General features: G+C 33.2%; 1 protein-coding gene across 1 annotated transcript in view; it reads right to left on the reverse strand.

Annotated features, from left to right (window-relative positions):
- Positions 1-17,157: 17,157 nt before the first annotated feature.
- Positions 17,158-22,777, reverse strand: part of LOC141301708 (hyaluronidase-like) — a 28,662-nt gene continuing 23,042 nt past the window's right edge. The window contains exon 5 of the mRNA XM_073831899.1: positions 17,158-17,928. Within this exon, the coding sequence (XP_073688000.1) occupies positions 17,476-17,928 (453 nt within the window). The 3' untranslated portion in view covers positions 17,158-17,475. The remainder of the gene's footprint in view (positions 17,929-22,777) is intronic.

The following is a 22,777-nucleotide window of genomic DNA, read 5'->3' on the forward strand; positions in this document are numbered from 1 at the left end:
AAACTGGGAGGTCCGTTTTATTAAACCACAGCTTAGGAAATGCGACCCTACTGTTGATTTAACAGCACTTTAAAGTTTGTTGTATCATGTATCTAGTGTTTGGTTTGCTTGTTCAGATGGGGTAGTCTCTATGTTACGAAGTACTCTTTGAACTGCCAGTCTTAAGGGCAAGCTGGCTGGCATGTGATCTGAACATCTGCAATGAAAATAAAGAATCTTCCAATGCTCTCACTTGAGTAGCTTTTGGCACAAGAAATTATAGCATAATTGTATGGAAATATTTTCTTCTCGTTCTTCAAAAACAGTATTAATGTAAACCAGGTCTTGAGTACAGGTTATGAATCATTTATGAAGTTGTCCTTCAAATGCACTCAGTGATTACTGGAAAAATCATACAAATAATGTAATACAGCTTGATATCAAATATTTGGAGTCTTGCTAAATCATTTACAGGTGTTGCAAATTTGGGGGAAAAAGAAACTTGACTGGAAACTTTAAAAGCATTTACATAAGAAACTTGTAAGAATTAATTTTTCAAAACTGGGATCTTTTTCACCAGGCTGATTCATGTAAAACCCTTAATCGGAGGAAAAAATGTTTATAAAATTACAAACCAGTATGACTCAATAATACATATTTAAAGGGATAATTCACCCAAAAATGAAAATTCTGTCATTTTTAATTACCCTCATGTTGTTCCAAACCCGTAAGACCGTTGTTCATCCAATTAACCAATATTTCTGATGAATTCCAAGAGCATTCTAACCCTGCATAGACAGCAACACAACTGACACGTTCAATTCATGACAATCCATCTTTAAAAACAGTACAAAAAGTGTTTATTGCAGTGACTTTTCATTATGGTTTTACAATTTACACATGAGTCATCTGAAAATACAGGCTCAGCAACATTTGGCCTTTTAAACAACTTTCCTATTGTCAGCTTGACTGATTTTGATTATTTTTTTGTCAGAATTGTTAAAGCTGAAGTGTAATTTCTTCATCGCTAGTGCCACCAAACAAAACCACAAAACCTTTCACTGTTTTCAAACAAGTTTCTGTACACTTCTTGTCTGCCTTCGGTTGCACAAACAGACAGACCCACCCCCAAACTCATGCTATTGGTTGAGCCAGTTGTTACCATGCTGGGCTGCTTTGACAGAGCCAAAGTGAGGGAAATATGTCTACAAATTGCTGACTTTCAGTTGTTTCTGCATATTAAGATAGCAAAAAATTATTTAACATAAAAAAATAAGTTCCTCAGAAAACAAGTGGCTCTTTAAATAACTTTCAGCTTCATTTAATTTAGATTTTTATTTTTTTCAGAATTGTTAAAGCTGAAGTTTAATTTCTTCAGCACTAATGCCACCAAACAAAACTGTAAAAACACTGACTGTTTTCAAACTAGTTTCTAAACTCTCCTCATCAGCTATTGGTTGAACAAACAGAAAGCCCCACCCCCAAACTCACACTATTGGTTGATCCAGTTGTTGCCATGCTGGGCTGCTTTGACAAAGGCACAGTAAGGGAAATCTGCCTACAAATGGCGAACTTATCGTTGTCTCTGTATGTTAAGAATGGATAGTCTTTTAACATAAAAAATTGACACACTTCAGCTTTAAAGGGATAGTTCACCCAAAAATGAAAATTTGATGTTTATCTGCTTACCCCCAGGGCATCCAATATGTAGGTGACTTTGTTTCCTCAGCAGAACACAAACAAAGATTTTTAACGAAAACCAGTGCAGTCTGTCAGTCAAATAATGGAGGTGGATGGGCACCAGACCTTTAAAAGTAAACAAAAACATGCACAGACGAATCCAAATTACACCCTGCGGCTTGTGACGATACATTGATGTCCTAAGACACGAAACGATCGTTTTTTGCGAAAAACTGCACCGGTTTTCATTAAAAATCTTCATTTGTGTTCTTCTGAGGAAATAAAGTCACCTACATCTTGGATGCCCTGGGGGTAAGCAGATAAACATCAAATTTTCATTTTTGGGTGAACTATCCCTTTAAGTCCCATAGAAAAATTTTAAAAAGCAGAAAGTCAGAGACTTACTTGGCTTTTTAAACATCTGTCCTATTGTCAGCTTGATTGATTTTGATTTTTCAGAATTGTTAAAGCTGAAGTGTAATTTCTTCATCACTAGTGCTACCAAACAAAACTGCAGAATCTTTGCAGATTCATCTGCCATTGGTTGAACAAACAGATAGCCCAGCCCCAAACTCACACTATTGGTTGAGCCAGTTGTTGTCATGCTGTGCTGCTTTGACAGAGCCACAGTATGGGAAATATGTCTACAAAAGGCTGACTTTTTGTTGTTTCTGCATATTAAGACAGGATAGAATAATTAAACATTAAAAAATCAGTCCCTAAGAAAAAAAAGCAGTGACTCAGAGACTTAAGTGGCTCTTTAAACAACTTTCAGCTTGATTGATTTAGTTTTTTAGGTTTTTTTTTTTTTTCAGAATTGTTAAAGCTGAAGTGTAATTTCTTCACCACTAATGCCACCAAACAAAACCGCAAAAACATTTGTTTTCAACAACTGTTTTCAAACAAGTTTCTAAAGATTCCTTATCTGTCATTGGTCGAACAAACAGATAGCCCCGCCCCCAAACTCACACTATTGCTTGATCCATTTGTTGACATTCTGGGCTGCTTTGTCTCTGCATGTTAAGAATAGATAGAGTTGTTTAACATTAAAAAAGTCACACACTTCAGCTTTAAGTCTCACAGAAAAACAAACAAGCAGTGAGTCAGAAACTTGGCTCTTTAAACAACTTTACTATTGTCAGCTTGGCAGATTTTTTTTTTTTTTTAGAAATGTTGTAAAAATTATATTAATACTGTTCCGTTTCTTGCACAGATAAATTGTTTGGTATCTTAAGACCTCAGTGTATCATCACGAGCCGCAGGGTTTAATTTGGTTTTGTCTGTGAATGTTTTTTTTTAACTTTCAAAGCCATGAATCCCATTGACTGCCATTATATGACTGCAATGATTTGAGTTAAAAAAAAAGTTTGTTTCAAATTTTCATTTTTGGGTAAACTATCCCTTTAAAAGAGCCACAGTGAGGGAAATCTGCCTAATGGCTGATTTTAGTTGTTTTTGCATATCAAGAACAGATAGAGTTGTTAAACATAAAAAAAACTACACACTTTAGATTTAAATCCCACGGAAAAACACAAACAAGCAGTCAATATTTGATGACTTACAGATGTTATGTTTACAGAAATAAACATATTTCTGTAAACATATTTCTACCCCCCCCCTCAAACTCACACTATTGGTTGAGCCAGTTGTTGCCGTGCGGGGCTGCTTTGACAGAGCCACAGTGAGGGCAATCTGCCTAAAAAGTGGTTGACTTATAGTTGTCTCTGCATATTAAGAACGAATAGAGTTATTTAACTTAAAAAAAAAATACACACTTAAGCATTAAGTCCCACAGAAAAACATAAACAAGCAGTGAGTCAGAGACTTACCAACAGCAGAAGCAGTAACGGGTGTTGTGGCAACTGGCAAGCGAATGAGGCAAACAGGTGAAAAGTGTGATCTTTTGTATATTTCAGGTCACGCTGGTTTTAGTAGATTCATGAGAATGTCATCAGTGACGAGAGGAGCATTTGGCAAAGCAGGTAACACTAGAGCTCCACAGTGACCCATTAACTGAGCATTTTAATGGCCTCCTATAGTTAGCTTTTAGAAGAACAATGTCAAAGCCATTCACACTCCCTACTGAGCAACATGTTCAGACAATGAGCTCGTATTTTTAACCATGGGTCATAACAAATGAACCTTTGACTTGTAGCAAAGCAGTATTTTAACAGATGCTGCACTTTTTAAAAGATTTGCTGCTGGTCTGTGACATCAGTGAGTTGTGGATTTGACAGACTGAAAATATCAGCATATCAGGCCCAGGCCTGTGTATATGGCAGTAGATCAGATGCTTCATTACAGATCGAAACAAAGAAAACAGTAAGTAAGGATTGAGCTACAAAGCTTGACACTTTAATGGTACCTGCATAAATGAACTTTACCGCTGATTTATAGGTTTGGCTAAAACAAAATTACTGAAAACATACATTTAAAGTCATTAAATTAACTTTGACCCATTTTTACATAAACTAAGACATATACAGTGGCAGTGGCAACCCATATTTAATGTAATACCTGTCAGTGGGTAAGATAAATGGATGTGTGGCACATTTTAGCAGCCTGTAAGCTGTTATTAGTGGTGAGAGAGTGGGGTAATGTAGACTGGTAGTTTGTGGAGAAATTATGGAAGGAAAAGACAACATCACCAATGAGACCTTTTCGTTTCTGCTCTTCAATACTGAGCTACTGGTGATAACTGTACTTTAGACTTACTCCTGTCATGAAGTGATCAGTCAGTTAGATGGGGTACAGATATTTGAACTGAAGTTGAGTGCCTTTAAATACTGCAATAATACCATAGCACACTGATGGCATTAAATGGTAATGCAATTGTAGTGAAGTTAATGTACCATGGCATTTACCATTATATGTGACCCTGGACCACAAAACCAGTCTTAAGTCGCTGGGGTATATTTGTAGCAATAGCCAAAAATACATGGTATGGGTCAAAATTATTGATTTTTCTTTTATGTCAAAAATCATTAGGAAATTAAGTAAAGATCATGTTACATTAAGTTTTTTTGTAAAATTCCTACTGTAAACCTATCAAAATGTAATTTTTTATTAGTAATATGCATTGTTAAGAACTTAATTTGGACAACTTTAAAGGTGATTTTCTCAGTATTTAGATTTTTTTGCACCCTCAGATTCCAGATTTTCAAATAGATGTATCTCGGCCAAATATTGTCCGATCCTAACAAACCATACATCAATAGAAAGCTTTTTTATTGAGCTTTCATTTGATGTATATATCTCAGTTTTGTCAAATTTAACCTTATGACTGGTTTTGTGGTCCAGGGTCACATATGTTTAAATGAGTTATTATATGTTTCACAACTAAAACTGAAACTAAAATAAAAATAATAAAAAAATAACTTGAAGGACCACAATTAGAACTAAAACCCCAAAAGTATATAATATATGATGTGTCAACTTTACGGAATTAACACAAATTTGCATATTCATATCTAAGATTATGCATTATTAACTTAATTATGAATGTTTTATGACATATTATATTTATATCATTATTAATCTTTTTGAGAATATGTATTCAATGCTGTGATATGACATGAGACTACACTTTAAACGGTTTTCACCAGTTTCAACTTAAAAACTTAAGTTCATCAGCTGCCCTAAAATGTTAAATTAACTTAAAACTACCAGTCATTTGAACTCATTACAATAAAATTAGTTAAAATTACTTTAACTTTTTTAAGCTGATTTAACTTGTGAGTTGAAATGACTTTTAAGTTGATTTAACTTATAAACTTCAGTTTAGCAGCTGCCTTAAAATTTTAAGTTGAAACTGGTGAGAACTTTTTACAGTGTATGCTGTTACTATGTAGCTATATTATTTTCGTACATTTTATCATCAACTCCAACACACAGACCGATGTTCTTAAAACGAGAAGTACTTCTTTGTAAATGTGCCTTTTTAAAGATTAGAGGAAGTTTGGGTTGGTGGACAAACATGCATTTATATGTTTTTTAATATTTATTTGGTCATAGGTTCAGACATGACTAATGTGTTCTTAATCAAAATTAGACATAAAAGCAAGCTATGGACTTTAAAACAGGAAAATACATCATTCTGTACTGTCTGGTTTTAGGGTATAAGAAGTACTAAATATGCACCCTATACTGATTGGAGACTTCAGACTTCTCCTTTCTCTCCGCTCTCTATCTTTTACTCTAATACTGGGTGCACCTAGACAGTCTATTTCTATTACTTCTCTCAGATTTTATTTGATCAGACTCTAATTTGATTCTAATTAGCTTTGAATTTGAATTTGACTTAGATCTTTAATTCGACTTTGATTTGAATTTGAATTTGACTAATTAGTCTATATTTGATTGACAACTGATTTAATTACTGACAACTTGGAATAGGGAATTAATATGTTTATTCCTTTTAATCAAAATTACATTAATGGAATTAACAGTCATTAATAACGCGATTCTGGTTATTGTTGCTATTCTTTTAATTGTGGCATAAATTTATAACCTTTTTTTAACCCCACCCATCTGACGTGCAATCAATAATTTTTTGCATCAATATATTAATAACTATATACAACTGTGTGTGTGTGTGTGTGTGTGTGTGTGTGTGTGTGTGTGTGTGTGTGTGTGTGTGTACCTGGTATTCATCACGTTGTGGGGACCAAATGTCCCCACAAGGATAGGAATACCAGTAGATTTTGACCTTGTGGGGACATTTCTCAGGTCCCCATGAGGAAACAGGCTTATAAATCATGCACAATGAGTTTTTTTGATGAAGTAAAAGTGTACACAATCTCCTGTGAGGGCTAGGTTTATGTGTAGGGTAGGTGTAGGGCGATAGAAAATACGGTTTGTACAGTATAAAAACCATTACGCCTATGGAATGTCCCCATAAAACATGTAAACCCAACGTGTGTGTGTGTGTGTGTGTGTGTGTGTGTGTGTGTGTGTGTGTGTGTGTGTGTGTGTGTGTGTGTGTGTGCGCGTGTATATATTTTTAAATCCTAAATCTTTAAATGTAAATTGTGAATATATAGAAGTAAATCTAAATATAGAAATGCAAATTGTAAATATATAGAAGTAAATCTAAATATATAGTTATAAGTCTGAATATATAGAAGTAAATCTGAATATATAGTTATAATTCTGAATATATAAATGTAAATTGTGAATGTATAGAAGTCTGAATATATAGAATTAAAGCTGAATATGTGTATGTGTGTGTATTTTTATATATTAGTTTTTATTTTTTCAGATAGATAGATAGATACATTTTAAAAATTAATAAAACTAAAAAGCAACAACAAAATGATTAAAAGAAAGCGATTGAAAAATATTAACTATAATGTGTCAAAGATACTAAAACACTAACACTGATATTTACATGGTACTACAAGATATTTTCAGCTACCTTGTCTAAAGAAACATTTAAATAAAGACAAAAGCAGCATGAATAAAGAAAAAGCATGATCGTAGTAGGTCTTTAAAAACATGGTAATGTCCAAAACAACATGTTTTTCCGACATTATCATCCCATTATCTATTGTTAGTGGTGAATGTCGTCAATCCAACCCACAACCCACATTTTTTTTTCAATCAGGTCAAAAAAAAGAAGGTCAGAGTCCAAAAAGTTGTTACTTTTATTCAAGTTTCATTGCAGTTTCATTGTACAGGCATTATAAAACCAAAACAAGATATTGCTTAAATCTGATTCGCTCTTTCACATCAAATTCCGCTCTACAAAAAAGCGTGACTGATTTCGAAACATCTAGAAATGTTTTGCCCAAAATTATAGAGTTTGTAAGCTGAAGGAATGCCTAACTAAACAATAAGCCTTAACGAATGGTCCGGTTTACATAAATCATAGAGGACAGAATCTAATGTTAATAGACTTGAACATATGACTCATTGGTGCATTAGTTTGACCACATTAATTTGTGTCATTCCTGCTGTTAGAAATGCACTTCTGTACCTATTACTGTACTTCTCCTTATTGCAAAAGACACAAATGCCCACCCATCCGCCTAAACACACATGCTGTACTGCTTTGATGTGGTCCCCATAGAGCACAAACTATGGAAAGGCACTGAATGACCCCGCTCTCTCATACATACGGGCGTTTTTTTACCTCTTAACTTCCCGGCAAGGGGTCTGGAGGTGCTTGTGTTGGATTTGTCCGTCCCACCCAAAACTTCAGGAATTCCTCCATCTCTAGATCAGGTTCCAGCTCAGTGTTTGTGAGTGTATCCTGGGCTCGAACCAACAGCTGCGAGGTGTGTCTCTGTTTTGCACGAACTTGCTAACCGAAAACCTTTCCTCACATTCCCGGTTCTTACGTACGTAGCCGCCTAGGTTCAACAAATAACATCAATGCATATAAATATTCAATTCCAGCCATGTGTTTTATGTAAGACGCTGATTCCGTCTTCGGTAAATGTTGTTTTAAGATTCAATTTTCCCTCAAAGTTCCATTAATAACGGATGAGATCAGGCAAAAATGAGAACAAATGTATCTTTACTGAATGTTTAGCTTATGTGCAAAGCATAAAACTTCCTCTTCCAGTTTTTTTGTGACTCATTTTACCCTAGACCAAATTCAACAATGGCTTACATGCACCACATTTTTTTTTAATGTAATGTCGTAGCCAAAAATTAGACAGAGGAGGATTTTCTCCAACATCAGAACCTCAGATGCCTTAATGGATGCAAAAATGAGATGTTATTTAGGTTAAAATAAGCAGGAGTCTTCGTTTTCCCATGCAGGCTTGGTAATTTATTGGCACTTTTTGGCTGACAAGCTGAATCACAATCTGCGGAGCCTTGGTCTACACTGAGATATGTTGGTCAACCAACTTTGTCTTATTACACCATGCTGTAATGTCTAATTTCTGGGGAAATAGTTGAGAATATTCACCTCGGTTTGGGTGGGGAAGGAACCATTTGGAGTAATTTTTAATGAATTACGATGTTTTCATGCATATACTGAACTCTGAAACCCCAAATGATAACATGAGAGCCTATTTATTACTTAAGATGGATATATGTTCAAAAATAGAGTAAAATTCATATGTATTTTATGTAGAGACCGGGGCTAGTTGTCACACTTTTTACTCCTGTGAATATTCTCATGGTGGTTTATTTTATTATAAATGCCAGATTATATGGACTAAGTGTTTATACTGATTTCCTGATTCAATTAGATTGTGTTTTTAATGTTTTAATTTCCTGTTAATTTGACCATATTTTACTGATAATTCTATTGTGAGTCTTTTTGAATGATTCCTTAAAAGAAATGGCTCAGTTGTTGGTGAATTTGACTATAATGGTTGTGCTGTATGAATAATTATGAGTCTTTTTGAATGATTCATTAAAAGAAATGGCTCAGTTGTTTGTGAATTTGACAACAGTGGTTGTGTATAAATAAGTCTTTTTGAATGATTTAAAAATGATTAGCTAATAGGAGTAATTTGTTTGTGACTCTAACTGCACTTCTGTTTTTGTTTTTGATCCACTAAAAAAACTGGTTTAAAAGAGTCATTTGTTCATGAATCAAACCACACTGGTTGTGCTGTACTGCATTTTTTTTTTTTAATTTAATAAAAGGAACAAGTTCAAAAGAGTCATTTGTTTGCGAATCAGACTGCGCTTGCTGTGCTGTTTTTGATTCAGTAAAAAGAATTGATTTAACTGAAGAACCAGTTCAAAAGAGTCATTTGTTCATGAATCACACACCATAGTGGTTGTTCTGTGTTCTTTTGACTAAAACAAATCTATAAATATGTTTCTGATTTGCCAAAAAGAGTAATTTGTTCATGAACCAAACCACACTTGTTGTGTTATACTACATATTTTTGTTTTACTAAAACCAGTTCAGAAAAGTAATTTATTCATAAAACAAACTGCACTTGTTGTGCTGTATGTTTTTGATCAACTATAAATAATTTATTTAAAAGTCATTTGTTCATGAATCACACACCATAGTGTTTGTTCTGTATGCTTTTGATTCACCAAAAAAAAGGCTCTTTTTGTGCTGTTTTTTATTCAGAAAAAATCATTTTTTGTTAAAAGAGTTTTTTTATGAATTGAATCACGCTGGTTGTGCATACTGCGTATTTTTGATTTACTAAGAATAACCAGAGTCATTTTACTCCTGTGAATAGTTTCATGGTGGAATTTCATTATAATTGGCAGATTGTATGGACTGACTGATTTCCTGATTCAATTAGATTGTGTTTTTAATGTTTTAGTTTCCTATTTATTTGACCATATTTTACTGATAATTCTATTGTGAGTCTTTTTGAATGATTCATTAAAAGAAATAGCTTGGTTGTTTGTGAATTTGACTATAATGGTTGTGCTGTATGAATAATTATGAGTCTTTTTGTGTGATTCAAAAATGATTAGTTAATAGGAGTAATTTGTTTGTAAATCTAATTGCACTTCTGTTTTTGTTTTTGATCCACTAAAAATAACTGGTTTAAAATCAAACCACACTGGTTGTGCTATACTGCATATTTTGGATGTACTAAAAGCAACTAGTTCAAAAGAGCAATTTGTTTGTGAATCCGATTGCACTTGTGCTATTTTTTGATTCAGTAAAAGAATTGATTTAAAAGAGAGATTTCTTTATGAATTAAATCACACTAGTAGTGCGGTACTGCATTTTTGATTTAACTAAGAAGAACCAGTTCAAAGTCATGAACAGTTCATAAAACACACTCCATAGTGGTTGTTTTGTATGCTTTTGACTAAAAATAAACATGTATAAATGTTTTTGATTTGCCAAAAAGACATGAATCAAACCATACTGGTTGTATTATACTGCATATTTCTGTTTTACTAAAAAGAACCAGTTTAGAGGAGTAATAAAACAACACTACACAGTACTAAACTGGTTCTTGTTGTGCTGTATTTTTGATTCACTAAAAAGAACCAGTTTAAAAGAGTAATTTGTTTAATAGAGTAATTCAGTCATGGAACAACAGGACTGCTGGTTGTGCCATTTGTTTTTGATTCACTAAAAAACTGCATTTGATTCACTACAAAGAGCCAGTTAAAAAAAAATTGTGCTTTTGTGCTGTATGTTTTTGATTCAGTAAGAAGAATTGATTTAAAAGAGTCATTTGTTAATTAATCGAACCATACTGGTTGTGCTATACTGTGTGTTTTTGATTCAATAAAAGGAACCAGTTCAAAAGAGTCATTTGTTCATGAATCAAACTGCACTTGTTGTGCTGAATGTTTTTTATTGAGTAAATGTAATTTATTTAAAAGAGTCAATTGTTCATGAATTGAATCACACTGGTTGTGCAATACTGCGTTTTTGTTTCACTAAGAATAACCAGTTTAAAAGAGTCATTTGTTCGTGAATCACACACCATAGTGGTCGTTCTCTATTCTTTTGACTAAAATATGTATAAAATAACTACTAAATATGTATAAATTAGGGCCGGGACTCGATTAAAAAATTTAATCTAATTAATTAGAGGCTTTGTAATTAATTAATCGAAATTAATCGCATTTTAATCGCATGTAAATATTTGACCTGAGAACAGTGAGAATTAAGAATTTTACATGGATTTTTAGTATACCATTGAATAATGACTGAATACATAAGCTTAAGCAACAAAATATTGCTTATTTTTGTTCAACCAAGTCCACCAGACCAGTACAATATTGCCATTGAATGTAGCAAGAGGCACGTTCTTTAACGAGTCTTTCATGCCGAGAACTCTGCTCTTGTGTTTGCTTAATTATGCATTTAAACGTTAATGACCAAACCTATCATTATAAAAGTTGCTGCACATGGAATATAATGCGGATAACATTTAAAAAATAGTTTTTATCAGGTTACACACTGATTATTTATCACTCAAACCCCTTTCTCTACCTGTCCGTTGGTCGCGTATATCCTCCATGTTTGTAGTTTTTTAACACTTTTTATGCGTGTTTGTAGTTCTAATCGAATCCTCGTTCACGGCGCAGTGTGTTGCGGGCAATATTAGCTGTTAAGAGTGTGCATTGATCGTTAAGTAGTAGACCATCCGGGAATCTTTGGAATACTTTTTAAACATACTACGATTTGGGACATACAATAGGCTATATGTCGAACGTCACCTGACCAACCCCGGAAAACAGGTCTCATTGCTTCCGCTTGTCGGAGAACGTGTTAATAGCCGTAATAAATAATGGCGATATCGACGGACTTTTAAGGTAATCAGTTAAAAAAGCCAGCTGTTTATTGTGGACGTTTCATTCGATATTTATATATAAATGTTAGTGAAAAGAATAAAAATTTAAAACTTTTATATATCAATCCACATATGTGATGGACATTGGTTATGATCATTTTTAGTGTCTACTTTGAATGAATCTTGAGTAAATCATGTTCATATTTAAAGAGGGATATGCAAAACGCGTGAACCGGAAGCAACGAGACCTGTTTAGCAGAAAACGGAAGCCTGTTGGGCATAACCCCTATACTATTTAGGACGGACGTCTTTGGCTTGTCTAAACGCTAGTTTGTGCTCCAGTATAATCGGTCCGCCTAATCTCATCCAGTGAGAAACGTTCCACGGTGCAAAACTTAGTGCGATTAAAATGCGTTAAAAATTTTTAACGCGTTATTTTTGTGTAATTAATTAATCTAAATTAACGTGTTAAAGTCCCGGCCCTAGTATAAATATGTTTTTGATTTGACAAATGAATTTGCTCATGAATCAAACACCATTGTTTGTGTTATACTGCATATTTTTGATTAACTTAAATTAACCAGTTCAGAAGAGTAATTATATTTATAAATCAAGCTGCACTTTTGGCTGTACGTTTTTGATCAACTAAAAAGAACTTATTTAAAAGAGTCATTTGTTCATAAATTGAATCACACTGGCTGTGCTATACTGCATATATTTGATTCACTACAAAGAACCAGTCCAAAAGAGTAATTTGTTTATGAATCAAACTACACTTTTTGTGTTGTATGTTTTTGATTCAGTAAAAAGAATTGATTTAAAAGATTCATTTGATTATGACTTGAACCAAACTGGTTGTGCAATATTGCATATTTTTGATTCAGCTAAGAAGAACCAGTTCAAAAGAGTCATTTGTTAAATTGCACACCATAGTGATTGTTCAGTATGCTTTTGACAAAAAATAAATATGTATAAATATGTTTTTGATTAGCCAAAAGAGTAATTTGTTCATGAATCAAACCACACTGTGTTGCGTTTGTTCTGTATGCTTTTAATTCACCAAAACTGGTTCACTTAAAACTGGTTTAAAAGAGTCATTTGTTCATGAATCAACCCACACTGGTTGTGATATACTGCATGTTTTTGATTCACTAAAAGGAACCAGTTCAAAAGAGTCATTTATTCATGAATCAAACTGCACTTGTTGTGCTGTTTTTGATTCGGTAAAAAATAATTGATTTAAAAGATCCATTTGTTCATGACTTGAACCACAGTAATTGTGCAATACTTCACTGAAGAACCAGTTCAAAAGAGTCATTTGTTTATAAATCATGCACCATACTGGTTGTTCTGTATGCTTTTGTATTCGCTAAAAATAACTGGTCATTTGTTGGTGAATCAGACGACACTGATTGTGCTTTTTTGGATTCATAAGCAAACAAACAAAAAACAAAACAGTTCAATAGATAAAAAAATAAAAAAATAAAAAAAAGAGTAAGTCTTTCATGGGTCAGCTGGTTGTGGTGTTTGTTTTAGATAAATAAGAGTCATTTGTTCATGAATCGAACCACATTGGTTGTACCTATACTGCATGTTTTGATTCGATAAAAAGAACCAGTTCAAAAGAGTCATTTTTCATGAATCACACACCATTTTAAAAATCTATCTGCTTTTTATAAAAATAAAATAAAATAAAATAACAAAATAAAAGAGTAATTCTTTCATGGGTCAGCTGGTTGTGGTGTTTGTTTTAGATAAATAATAATAATTTGTTCATGAATCGGACCACACTGGTTGTACCTATACTGCATGTTTTGATTCAATAAAAAGAACCAGTTCAAAAGAGTCATTTTTCATGAATCACACACCATACTGGTTGTTCTGTATGCTTTTGGTTCACTATAAAGGAACATATTTGAAACAGTAACTTGTTTATGGGGCTACAGGTCAACTGGTTGTGCTTTTTGTTTTTGATTCACTAAAAAAATGGTTTAAAAGAGTCATTTGTTCAAGAATCAGACAACACTGATTGTGTTACAATGCTTTTTTGATTAATTAAAAAACAGGTAAAACGAGTCATTTGTTCATGAATCATACACCATACTGATTGTTCTATATGCTTTTGATTCACAAAAAAAAATTTAAAGAGTCATTATTTAATAGAACTACAGGTCTATTGGTTGTGCTTTTTGTTTTTGATTCGCTAAAAATAACTGATTTAAAAGAGTCATTATTCATGAATTAGACCACACGGATTGTGCTGTGATTCTTTTTCAATTTACAATGAAAATAAAAAACAGTTCAAAAGAGTTATTTGTTCATGAATCATATACCATGGTTGTTCTGTATGCTTTTGTATCACTTAAAAGAAAAAAGAATTAAAGGAGTGGAACTACAGATACACTGGTTATGCTAGATATTTTTGATTTGCCAAAAATGACTGGTTTAAAGAGTCATTTGTTCATGAATCGAAGCACATTGATTGCTATACTGCATGTTTTTGATTCAGTGAAAGGAACCACTTCTAAAGAGTCATTTGTTCATGAATCATACACCATACTGATTGTTCTATATGCTTTTGATTCACAAAAAAAAATTTAAAGAGTCATTATTTAATAGAACTACAGGTCTATTGGTTGTGCTTTTTGTTTTTGATTCGCTAAAAATAACTGATTTAAAAGAGTCATTATTCATGAATTAGACCACACGGATTGTGCTGTGATTCTTTTTCAATTTACAATGAAAATAAAAAACAGTTCAAAAGAGTTATTTGTTCATGAATCATATACCATGGTTGTTCTGTATGCTTTTGTATCACTTAAAAGAAAAAAGAATTAAAGGAGTGGAACTACAGATACACTGGTTATGCTAGATATTTTTGATTTGCCAAAAATGACTGGTTTAAAGAGTCATTTGTTCATGAATCGAAGCACATTGATTGCTATACTGCATGTTTTTGATTCAGTGAAAGGAACCACTTCTAAAGAGTCATTTGTTCATGAATCGAAGCGCATTGATTGCTATACTGCATGTTTTTGATTCAGTGAAAGGAACCACTTCTAAAGAGTCATTTGTTTATAAATCACACACCATACTGGTTGTTCTGTATGCTTTTAATACACTAAAAATGGGAAAAAGGTCCACTGGTTGTGCTTTTTGTTTTTGATTCGCTAAAAATAACTTATTTAAAAGAGTCATTATTCATGAATCCGACTACACTGATTGTGCTGTGATTCTTTTTCGATTCATAAAGAAAAAAACAGTTCAAACGAGCCATCTGTTCATGAATCACAGCATACTGGTTGTTCCGTATGCTTATGTATCACTTAAAAGAAAGAGATTTAAAAGAGTCATTTATTAATGAATGGAAATACAGGTACACTGATTGTGCTGTATGTTTTTGATTTGCCAAAAATAAGAGTCATTTGTTCAGAAATCAAAGTGCACTGGTTGTTCTATACTGCATGTTTTTGATTCAGTGAAAGGAACCACTTCTAAAGAGTCATTTGTTTATGAATCGAAGCACATTGATTGCTATACTGCATGTTTTTGATTCAGTGAAAGGAACCACTTCTAAAGAGTCATTTGTTTATGAATCGAAGCACATTGATTGCTATACTGCATGTTTTTGATTCAGTGAAAGGAACCACTTCTAAAGAGTCATTTGTTCATGAATCGAAGCACATTGATTGCTATACTGCATGTTTTTGATTCAGTGAAAGGAACCATTTCTAAAGAGTCATTTGTTCATGAATCGAAGCACATTGATTGCTATACTGCATGTTTTTGATTCAGTGAAAGGAACCACTTCTAAAGAGTCATTTGTTCATGAATCGAAGCACATTGATTGCTATACTGCATGTTTTTGATTCAGTGAAAGGAACCACTTCTAAAGAGTCATTTGTTCATGAATCAAAGCACATTGATTGCTATACTGCATGTTTTTGATTCAGTGAAAAGAACCACTTCTAAAGAGTCATTTGTTCATGAATCGAAGCACATTTATTGCTATACTGCATGTTTTTGAATCAGTGAAAGGAACCACTTCTAAAGAGTCATTTGTTCATGAATCGAAGCACATTGATACTGCATGTTTTTGATTCAGTGAAAGGCACCACTTCTAAAGAGTCATTTGTTCATGAATCGAAGCACATCGATTGCTATACTGCATGTTTTTGATTCAGTGAAAGGAACCACTTCTAAAGAGTCATTTGTTCATGAATCGAAGCACATTGATACTGCATGTTTTTGAATCAGTGAAAGGAACCACTTCTAAAGAGTCATTTGTTCATGAATCGAAGCACATTGATACTGCATGTTTTTGATTCAGTGAAAGGCACCACTTCTAAAGAGTCATTTGTTCATGAATCGAAGCACATTGATTGCTATACTGCATGTTTTTGATTCAGTGACAGGAACCATTTCTAAAGAGTCATTTGTTCATGAATCGAAGCACATCGATTGCTATACTGCATGTTTTTGATTCAGTGAAAGGAACCACTTCTAAAGAGTCATTTGTTTATAAATCGAAGCACATTGATTGCTATACTGCATGTTTTTGATTCTGTGAAAGGAACCACTTCTAAAGAGTCATTTGTTCATGAATCGAAGCACATTGATTGCTATACTGCATGTTTTTGATTCAGTGACAGGAACCATTTCTAAAGAGTCATTTGTTCATGAATCGAAGCACATCGATTGCTATACTGCATGTTTTTGATTCAGTGAAAGGAACCACTTCTAAAGAGTCATTTGTTTATAAATCGAAGCACATTGATTGCTATACTGCATGTTTTTGATTCTGTGAAAGGAACCACTTCTAAAGAGTCATTTGTTCATGAATCGAAGCACATTGATTGCTATACTGCATGTTTTTGATTCAGTGAAAGGAACCACTTCTAAAGAGTCATTTGTTTATAAATCACACACCATACTGGTTGTTCTGTATGCTTTTAATACACTAAAAATGGGAAAAAGGTCCACTGGTTGTGCTTTTTGTTTTTGATTCGCTAAAAATAACTTATTTAAAAGAGTCATTATTCATGAATCCGACTACACGGATTGTGCTGTGATTCTTTTTCGATTCATAAAGAAAAAAACAGTTCAAACAAGCCATCTGTTCATGAATCACAGCATACTGGTTGTTCCGTATGCTTATGTATCACTTAAAAGAAAGAGATTTAAAGGAGTCATTTATTAATGAACGGAAATACAGGTACACTGATTGTGCTGTACAGTATGTTTTTGATTTGCCAAAAATAAGAGTCATTTGTTCAGAAATCAAAGTGCACTGGTTGTTCTATACTGCATGTTTTTGATTCAATGAATGGAACCAGTTCAAAAGAGTCATTTGTTAATGAATCACACACCACATTCAGAATTGGTTCAAGAATTGGACTACATTGGTTGTGCTGTATGATTGTCACCTGTCCAATCAGATCAGTGCTTTATTTTATGAATAAGTTTTGGCCCAGCTCTGTTTGAAAGCAACAAGTTGTCTAGAGAAAACACAAACATCTGACTTAAAACTTTATAGTCACTGAGATACAGCTACAACTAACTTTATTTCCTTGTCTTTTTATTTAACAGATACAGTCCAAAGTCACATCTACTCTGCGCTTTACAGTATCAAGCACTTAATAACGAGACACAGACCCAAGAATATGATGACAGACAGACAGGAGAAGTGAAGGGACAGGAGCAGCAGTAGTTCTCCCAGGACGCTGTCTTTCGGGTGAGACGGGACAGGCTGTGTTATCTGAGGCATCTCACAGTAGATGCCCGTCCAGCCCTGATAACACTGACAGGTGAACTTGTGCTTCATGTCCAGGATATCGTGGTTGTTGAGGTGGCCGCTGACGTGAAAGCGTGGTCCACGGATGCCGTGGTTGAGGCGGATGTTGAAGAAGCGAGGGTTGAGGTGCAGGTAGGCCCCAGAGTCCAGGCTCTTACGAACACATTTGCCGTTCTTCTTGCACAAGGCCTTGCTGCACAATTTAGCGGCTGAGGTCACATTGATCACATAGTGGCCCAGTGGACCGTCAATGTACTTCTTTACTGTCAAGCAGTTTCTCTGCACAAAGACAAACACATATTAAAAATATAAGAGTTTTTATATATATATAAGTTAATATCAGTGTATTCAGTGTATCAATGTATTCAGTGTTGTTGATCACATAGTGACCCAGTGTAGTTCTTAACTGTCAAGCAGTTTCTCTGCACAAAGACAAACACATTAAAGATATATAAAAAAAATTATATTAGTATCAGTATATTCATATACATATAACTCATTCTCAAACTCAGTGTTAAATGAGTATTAATATGATTAAGATACTGTTGTAGTATTAATATTTTGAACTTTTTATATTTGCTTAGTTTTAGTTTATCTTTTTTTATTTTTTGTCCTTTTTTATAAATTTTTGCTTTTTAAAAATGTCTGTGTAGTTTTTATTTTTATTTTTTATTATTAGGAGTTAAACTAAATCAACCTTTTTTGAAAGCTAAAAATAACATTTTATTTGTATATATTTTATTTTATTTTAGTTAACGCTCGTTTAATTTCTAGTAACAAAACTCTGTTGTTTTTTTATTTAAATTATTACTAAAACTTTAACGAAAATTAAAATAAAACTAAAAATATTTAAAAATATATATATATTTTTTAAATAAATACTATAATATAAATAAGGCTTAAATAATACTGGTCAGTATTGTGCAATTGTTCCAGCTGGTTCATCCCAAAAAAAAAAAAGAAAAGAAAGAAAAAGCTACAGCTAAAAATTGATAAATAATGATTTAGCAAAAAAAAAAAAACAGCTAAAACCAGTTAAAAAACAAACAAAAAAATGTTTATTTAGAAAAACAGCTAAAACTGGTTAAACTACTTGATTTAGAAAAAAACCAGCTGAAAAAACAGTTAAAACCAGCTAATTTTACAAAAAACAAAAACAACCCAGCTTAAAACCAGCTTATTTGGCAAAAAAAACTGACCACCAACTAAACAAAAAAAGCCACAAACCAGCTAAAACCAGCTGATTCATCAAAACAAACTAAAAACCCACTAAAACTAGTTAAAACCAGCTGATTTAGCCAAATAAATAGCTTAGAACCAACTGATTTAGCAAAACAAAAAAACAAAAAAAAACTAAAAACCAGCTGCTTATTTTAGCTTAAAACAGCTAAAACTGGTTAAACTCAGCCCAAACTACTTGGTTTAAAAGAAAAAAACAGCTAAAACTAGCTGCGATTAGTAAAACCAACTAAAAACCAGTTAGTTCAAAACAGCTGATTTAACAGAAAAAAAAAGCGAAATTAAACAGCCACAAACCAGCTAAAACCAACTGATTTATCAAACTCCACTGATTTAGCAACAAAACTGTGATGATAATGAATGAGATAGGAAGCAAAAGCAGTGTGAACACATATATTTATTTACGACAAATATGGTGAACACAAACTCCGTGAAGACAATGATGAACTCCGTGGGTGATGATGTTATCTCTCGGCTGGGTGGCGCAGTGGCTTGATGGCTGGTGATGACGTGGCGTGAATCTCCCGTGATGAATACAAATCCAGTGACGATCAACGGCGAAATAGACAATCCAACATGAACAAGACCAAGACAAACCAACATGAACAAGACCAAGACAAACCAACACGACAGTCCAACATCCGGATCAACTATCAGACAGGGAAGGAGAGAATGAGGTGAGTATATGTAGCTGATGGTAATGCGTGACACCTGGTGCGGGGACTGATTAGCAGCTGAATCGAATGAGCATCACAAACCACATGAAAGACACCAAATCACGAGACCTGAGAATGCAGCCGATCCATGCACCGTGACAAAAACAGCTCAAAAAACCCAGCTAGAACATCAACAAAAAAACTGCTTAAACTAACAACCTGCTAAAACCAGCAGCAATTAGCAAAACAAATTGAAAGCCAGTTAAAACCAGCTGATTTTGTCAAGAAAGTAAAAAAAACGCTAAACCCAGCTGATTTAGCAAAAAACTGCTAATTTTGAAAAAAAAAAAAAAAGAAGCTAAAACACGCTGATTTAGCAAAAAAAACTGCTAAAAAAAACAACTTTTACCAACTTAAACTAGCTAATTTAGCACCAAAAAAATAAAAACCAGCTGCTTATTTAAAAAAATAAATAAAAATAAGCTAAACATTGTTAAACTCAGGTAGGTAAAACTTCTTGGTTTAGAAGAAAAACAAAAGCTAAACCAGCTGTGATTAACAAACGAAAAACCAGCTAAAACCAGTTGATTTAGTAAAAAAAAAAGCTAAAAACCAGCTAAAACACGCTGATTTAGCAAAAAAATCTGCTTATTAAAAAACAGCTAAAACTTAGCGAAAACCAGTTGATTTTGGCAAAACAAACTAAAAACCCACTAAAACCAGTGTAAACTAGCTGCTTTTACAAAAAAACAGCTAAAACCAGCTGATTTAACAAAAAAGCTCAAACAGTTTAAACCAGCTAATTTTGAAAAATAAAATAAAAATAAAACTGCCCCCCAAAAAGAAAGAACGGCTAAAACAAGCTGATTTAGAAAAAAAACAGCAAAAAAAAAAAAAAAAAAAAAAAAACAGCTGAAACTAGTTCATTTTGCAGAAACGGCTAAAACCCCACCAAAACTAAACCAGCTAAAACCAATAATTTAGCATGTTGCTAGCATGAATTTGCATATTTCTAGCATTATTTTAATTAATTCTGACAGTTGAATAGTGTTGGGTCATCTAAACATATTAGATTTTATGATTTGTTTGAATAATCATTTTTAGGAAAACTGTAAGCCAGATAAGTTAAAAAAGATAGTAAGTTTGGTGGTTATAGCTTTAAAGCTCATTTTAATACTGAATTTTTCTTATGATAAAGTGTGTTTCTTCCATAAACTTGACTGAAAATGATACAAAATTTCCCCTAAATGGGTTAATACGTCTAAGCTCATTGGTGTGCGAGATGAATAAACATAATTACCGTTATGTCACGCAACATAAAAAAACATTAGCATTTCGTTAAATCGTTCCATCTGCTTCAGTTTACTCTCATCCCTGTGCTTTCTGTAAACAGGAAATTGATTCATCCACAAAATAAGCATGTGTCCATCAGGAGCACGTCTGTCTCTGTGACACAGTACATATCACCACATACAGACACGCCATTACTGTATGTCATCAGTCAAGACAACGCTAGTATTGTTTACACTCATACATTTTGACTGAGATATCCTTTTTAAGATATATATTGAGGATTAATAGTTTCCAGAGCTCCAAAGCAGATGCTGATCCCCAAATGCGGTTGGTTATGGTTGCTAATATTTCCGTTAAAATAGGTAGCCAATCCAGTTGAGAAAGCAGCTTAAAAGCTTGAAGTCTGAAAGTTTAGATAGACTAGATGATGTTGAACATGTTGCTAGCATATTGTTAGCATGTTGCAACATGTTTTGGCACAATTAGCATGTTGTTACAATGTTTCTAACACACTTAAAGTGTGTTGTTACCATGTTTTAACATGATTAGCATGTTGTTAGCATGATTAACTTGTTAGCATGTCGCTACTGTGCTCTCAATGTGATTAACATGTTGTTAACATTACATGACTAGCATGTTCCTATCATGACTAACATGTTGTTTGCACATTTTCAACATGTTAGCATAATTAGCATACTGATAACATGTTTTTAATTTGATTAGCATGTTGCAACATGTTTTAACGCAATTAGCATGTTTCTAACATGTTTTTAATTTGATTAGCATGTTGCAACATGTTTTAACGCAATTAGCATGTTTATAAGATGTTTATAACACAATTAACCTGTTGTTAGCATGTTGCTACCATGTTACTTACACGATTAGCATGTCAATAGCATGTTTTAACTCGATTAGCCTGTTTCTAGCATGATTAGCATGTTGTTAACATGATTAATATTATGCTAGCATGACTAACATGTTTGCCTGTTTTTAGCACGATTAACGTGTTGCTAGTATTGACTAACGTATTGTTTGCATTTTTAACATTATTATTAGCATGTTGTTAGCATGTTGCTAACATGTTTTAATGTGATTTAGCATGTTGTTAGCATTTTTATAGCATGGTTAGCATGTTGTTACCATCTTTTTAGCATGTTTCAAAAATGATCAACATGATTAGCATGTTGTTTGCCTCTTTTATCACAATTAGCATTTGCTAGCATTGACTAACAGATTGTTTGCATGTTTTAACATGATTAGCACATTGTTAGCATGATTATCATGTTGCTAACATGGTTTTAATGCGATTATCATGTTGTTAGCTTGATTCTAGCATAGGGCTGGGCGATATGGCTGAAAACTATATCACGATATCAGTGTTTCATATCGGTCGATATCGATAATTATTGATATTTTTATGACCCATTTAAAATAAGGACCAGGAGAAAAATATATTACACTCAAGCATTTTTATTTTAAACTTAACCTGCCTCTGATCATAATCCCCTCAGTTATTAAGACAGAAATGTCAACAACCATGGAAAACTCAAATAATTCAAATGTAAACATAAGTCTAAAGTCACAATATACACTTAATTATCTCTTAATCCTCAATTCAAACCCCATTCATTGTCGATAAAGTGAATGGTTTAGGTAATGTGTGGCCCAGAAGTACGGCTTGACCACAGGTCAGAGGTTGTTGCAAAGTACTTGGCTGATAATATTTATTTCTGCACAGATTGCTGGTTGCCAGTAGCCAACATTACTTCTTTCCCGGTACTTTAGCCTATACTTTGTGTAATAACAAAAATATTTATTTAAGTGAAAAAATAAGTCCAAAACTTTCAACATTTTGAACAATAGGGCCTTACAATCTTTTTTTTTTTTTTTTCAGAAATTCTTGTTTTAATTTTTCTGATAATCAAATGAAAGCAAAATCA

Source organism: Garra rufa, chromosome 25 (genome assembly GCF_049309525.1).
Source record: "Garra rufa chromosome 25, GarRuf1.0, whole genome shotgun sequence".
In the NCBI taxonomy this organism is placed as follows: Eukaryota; Metazoa; Chordata; class Actinopteri; order Cypriniformes; family Cyprinidae; genus Garra; species Garra rufa.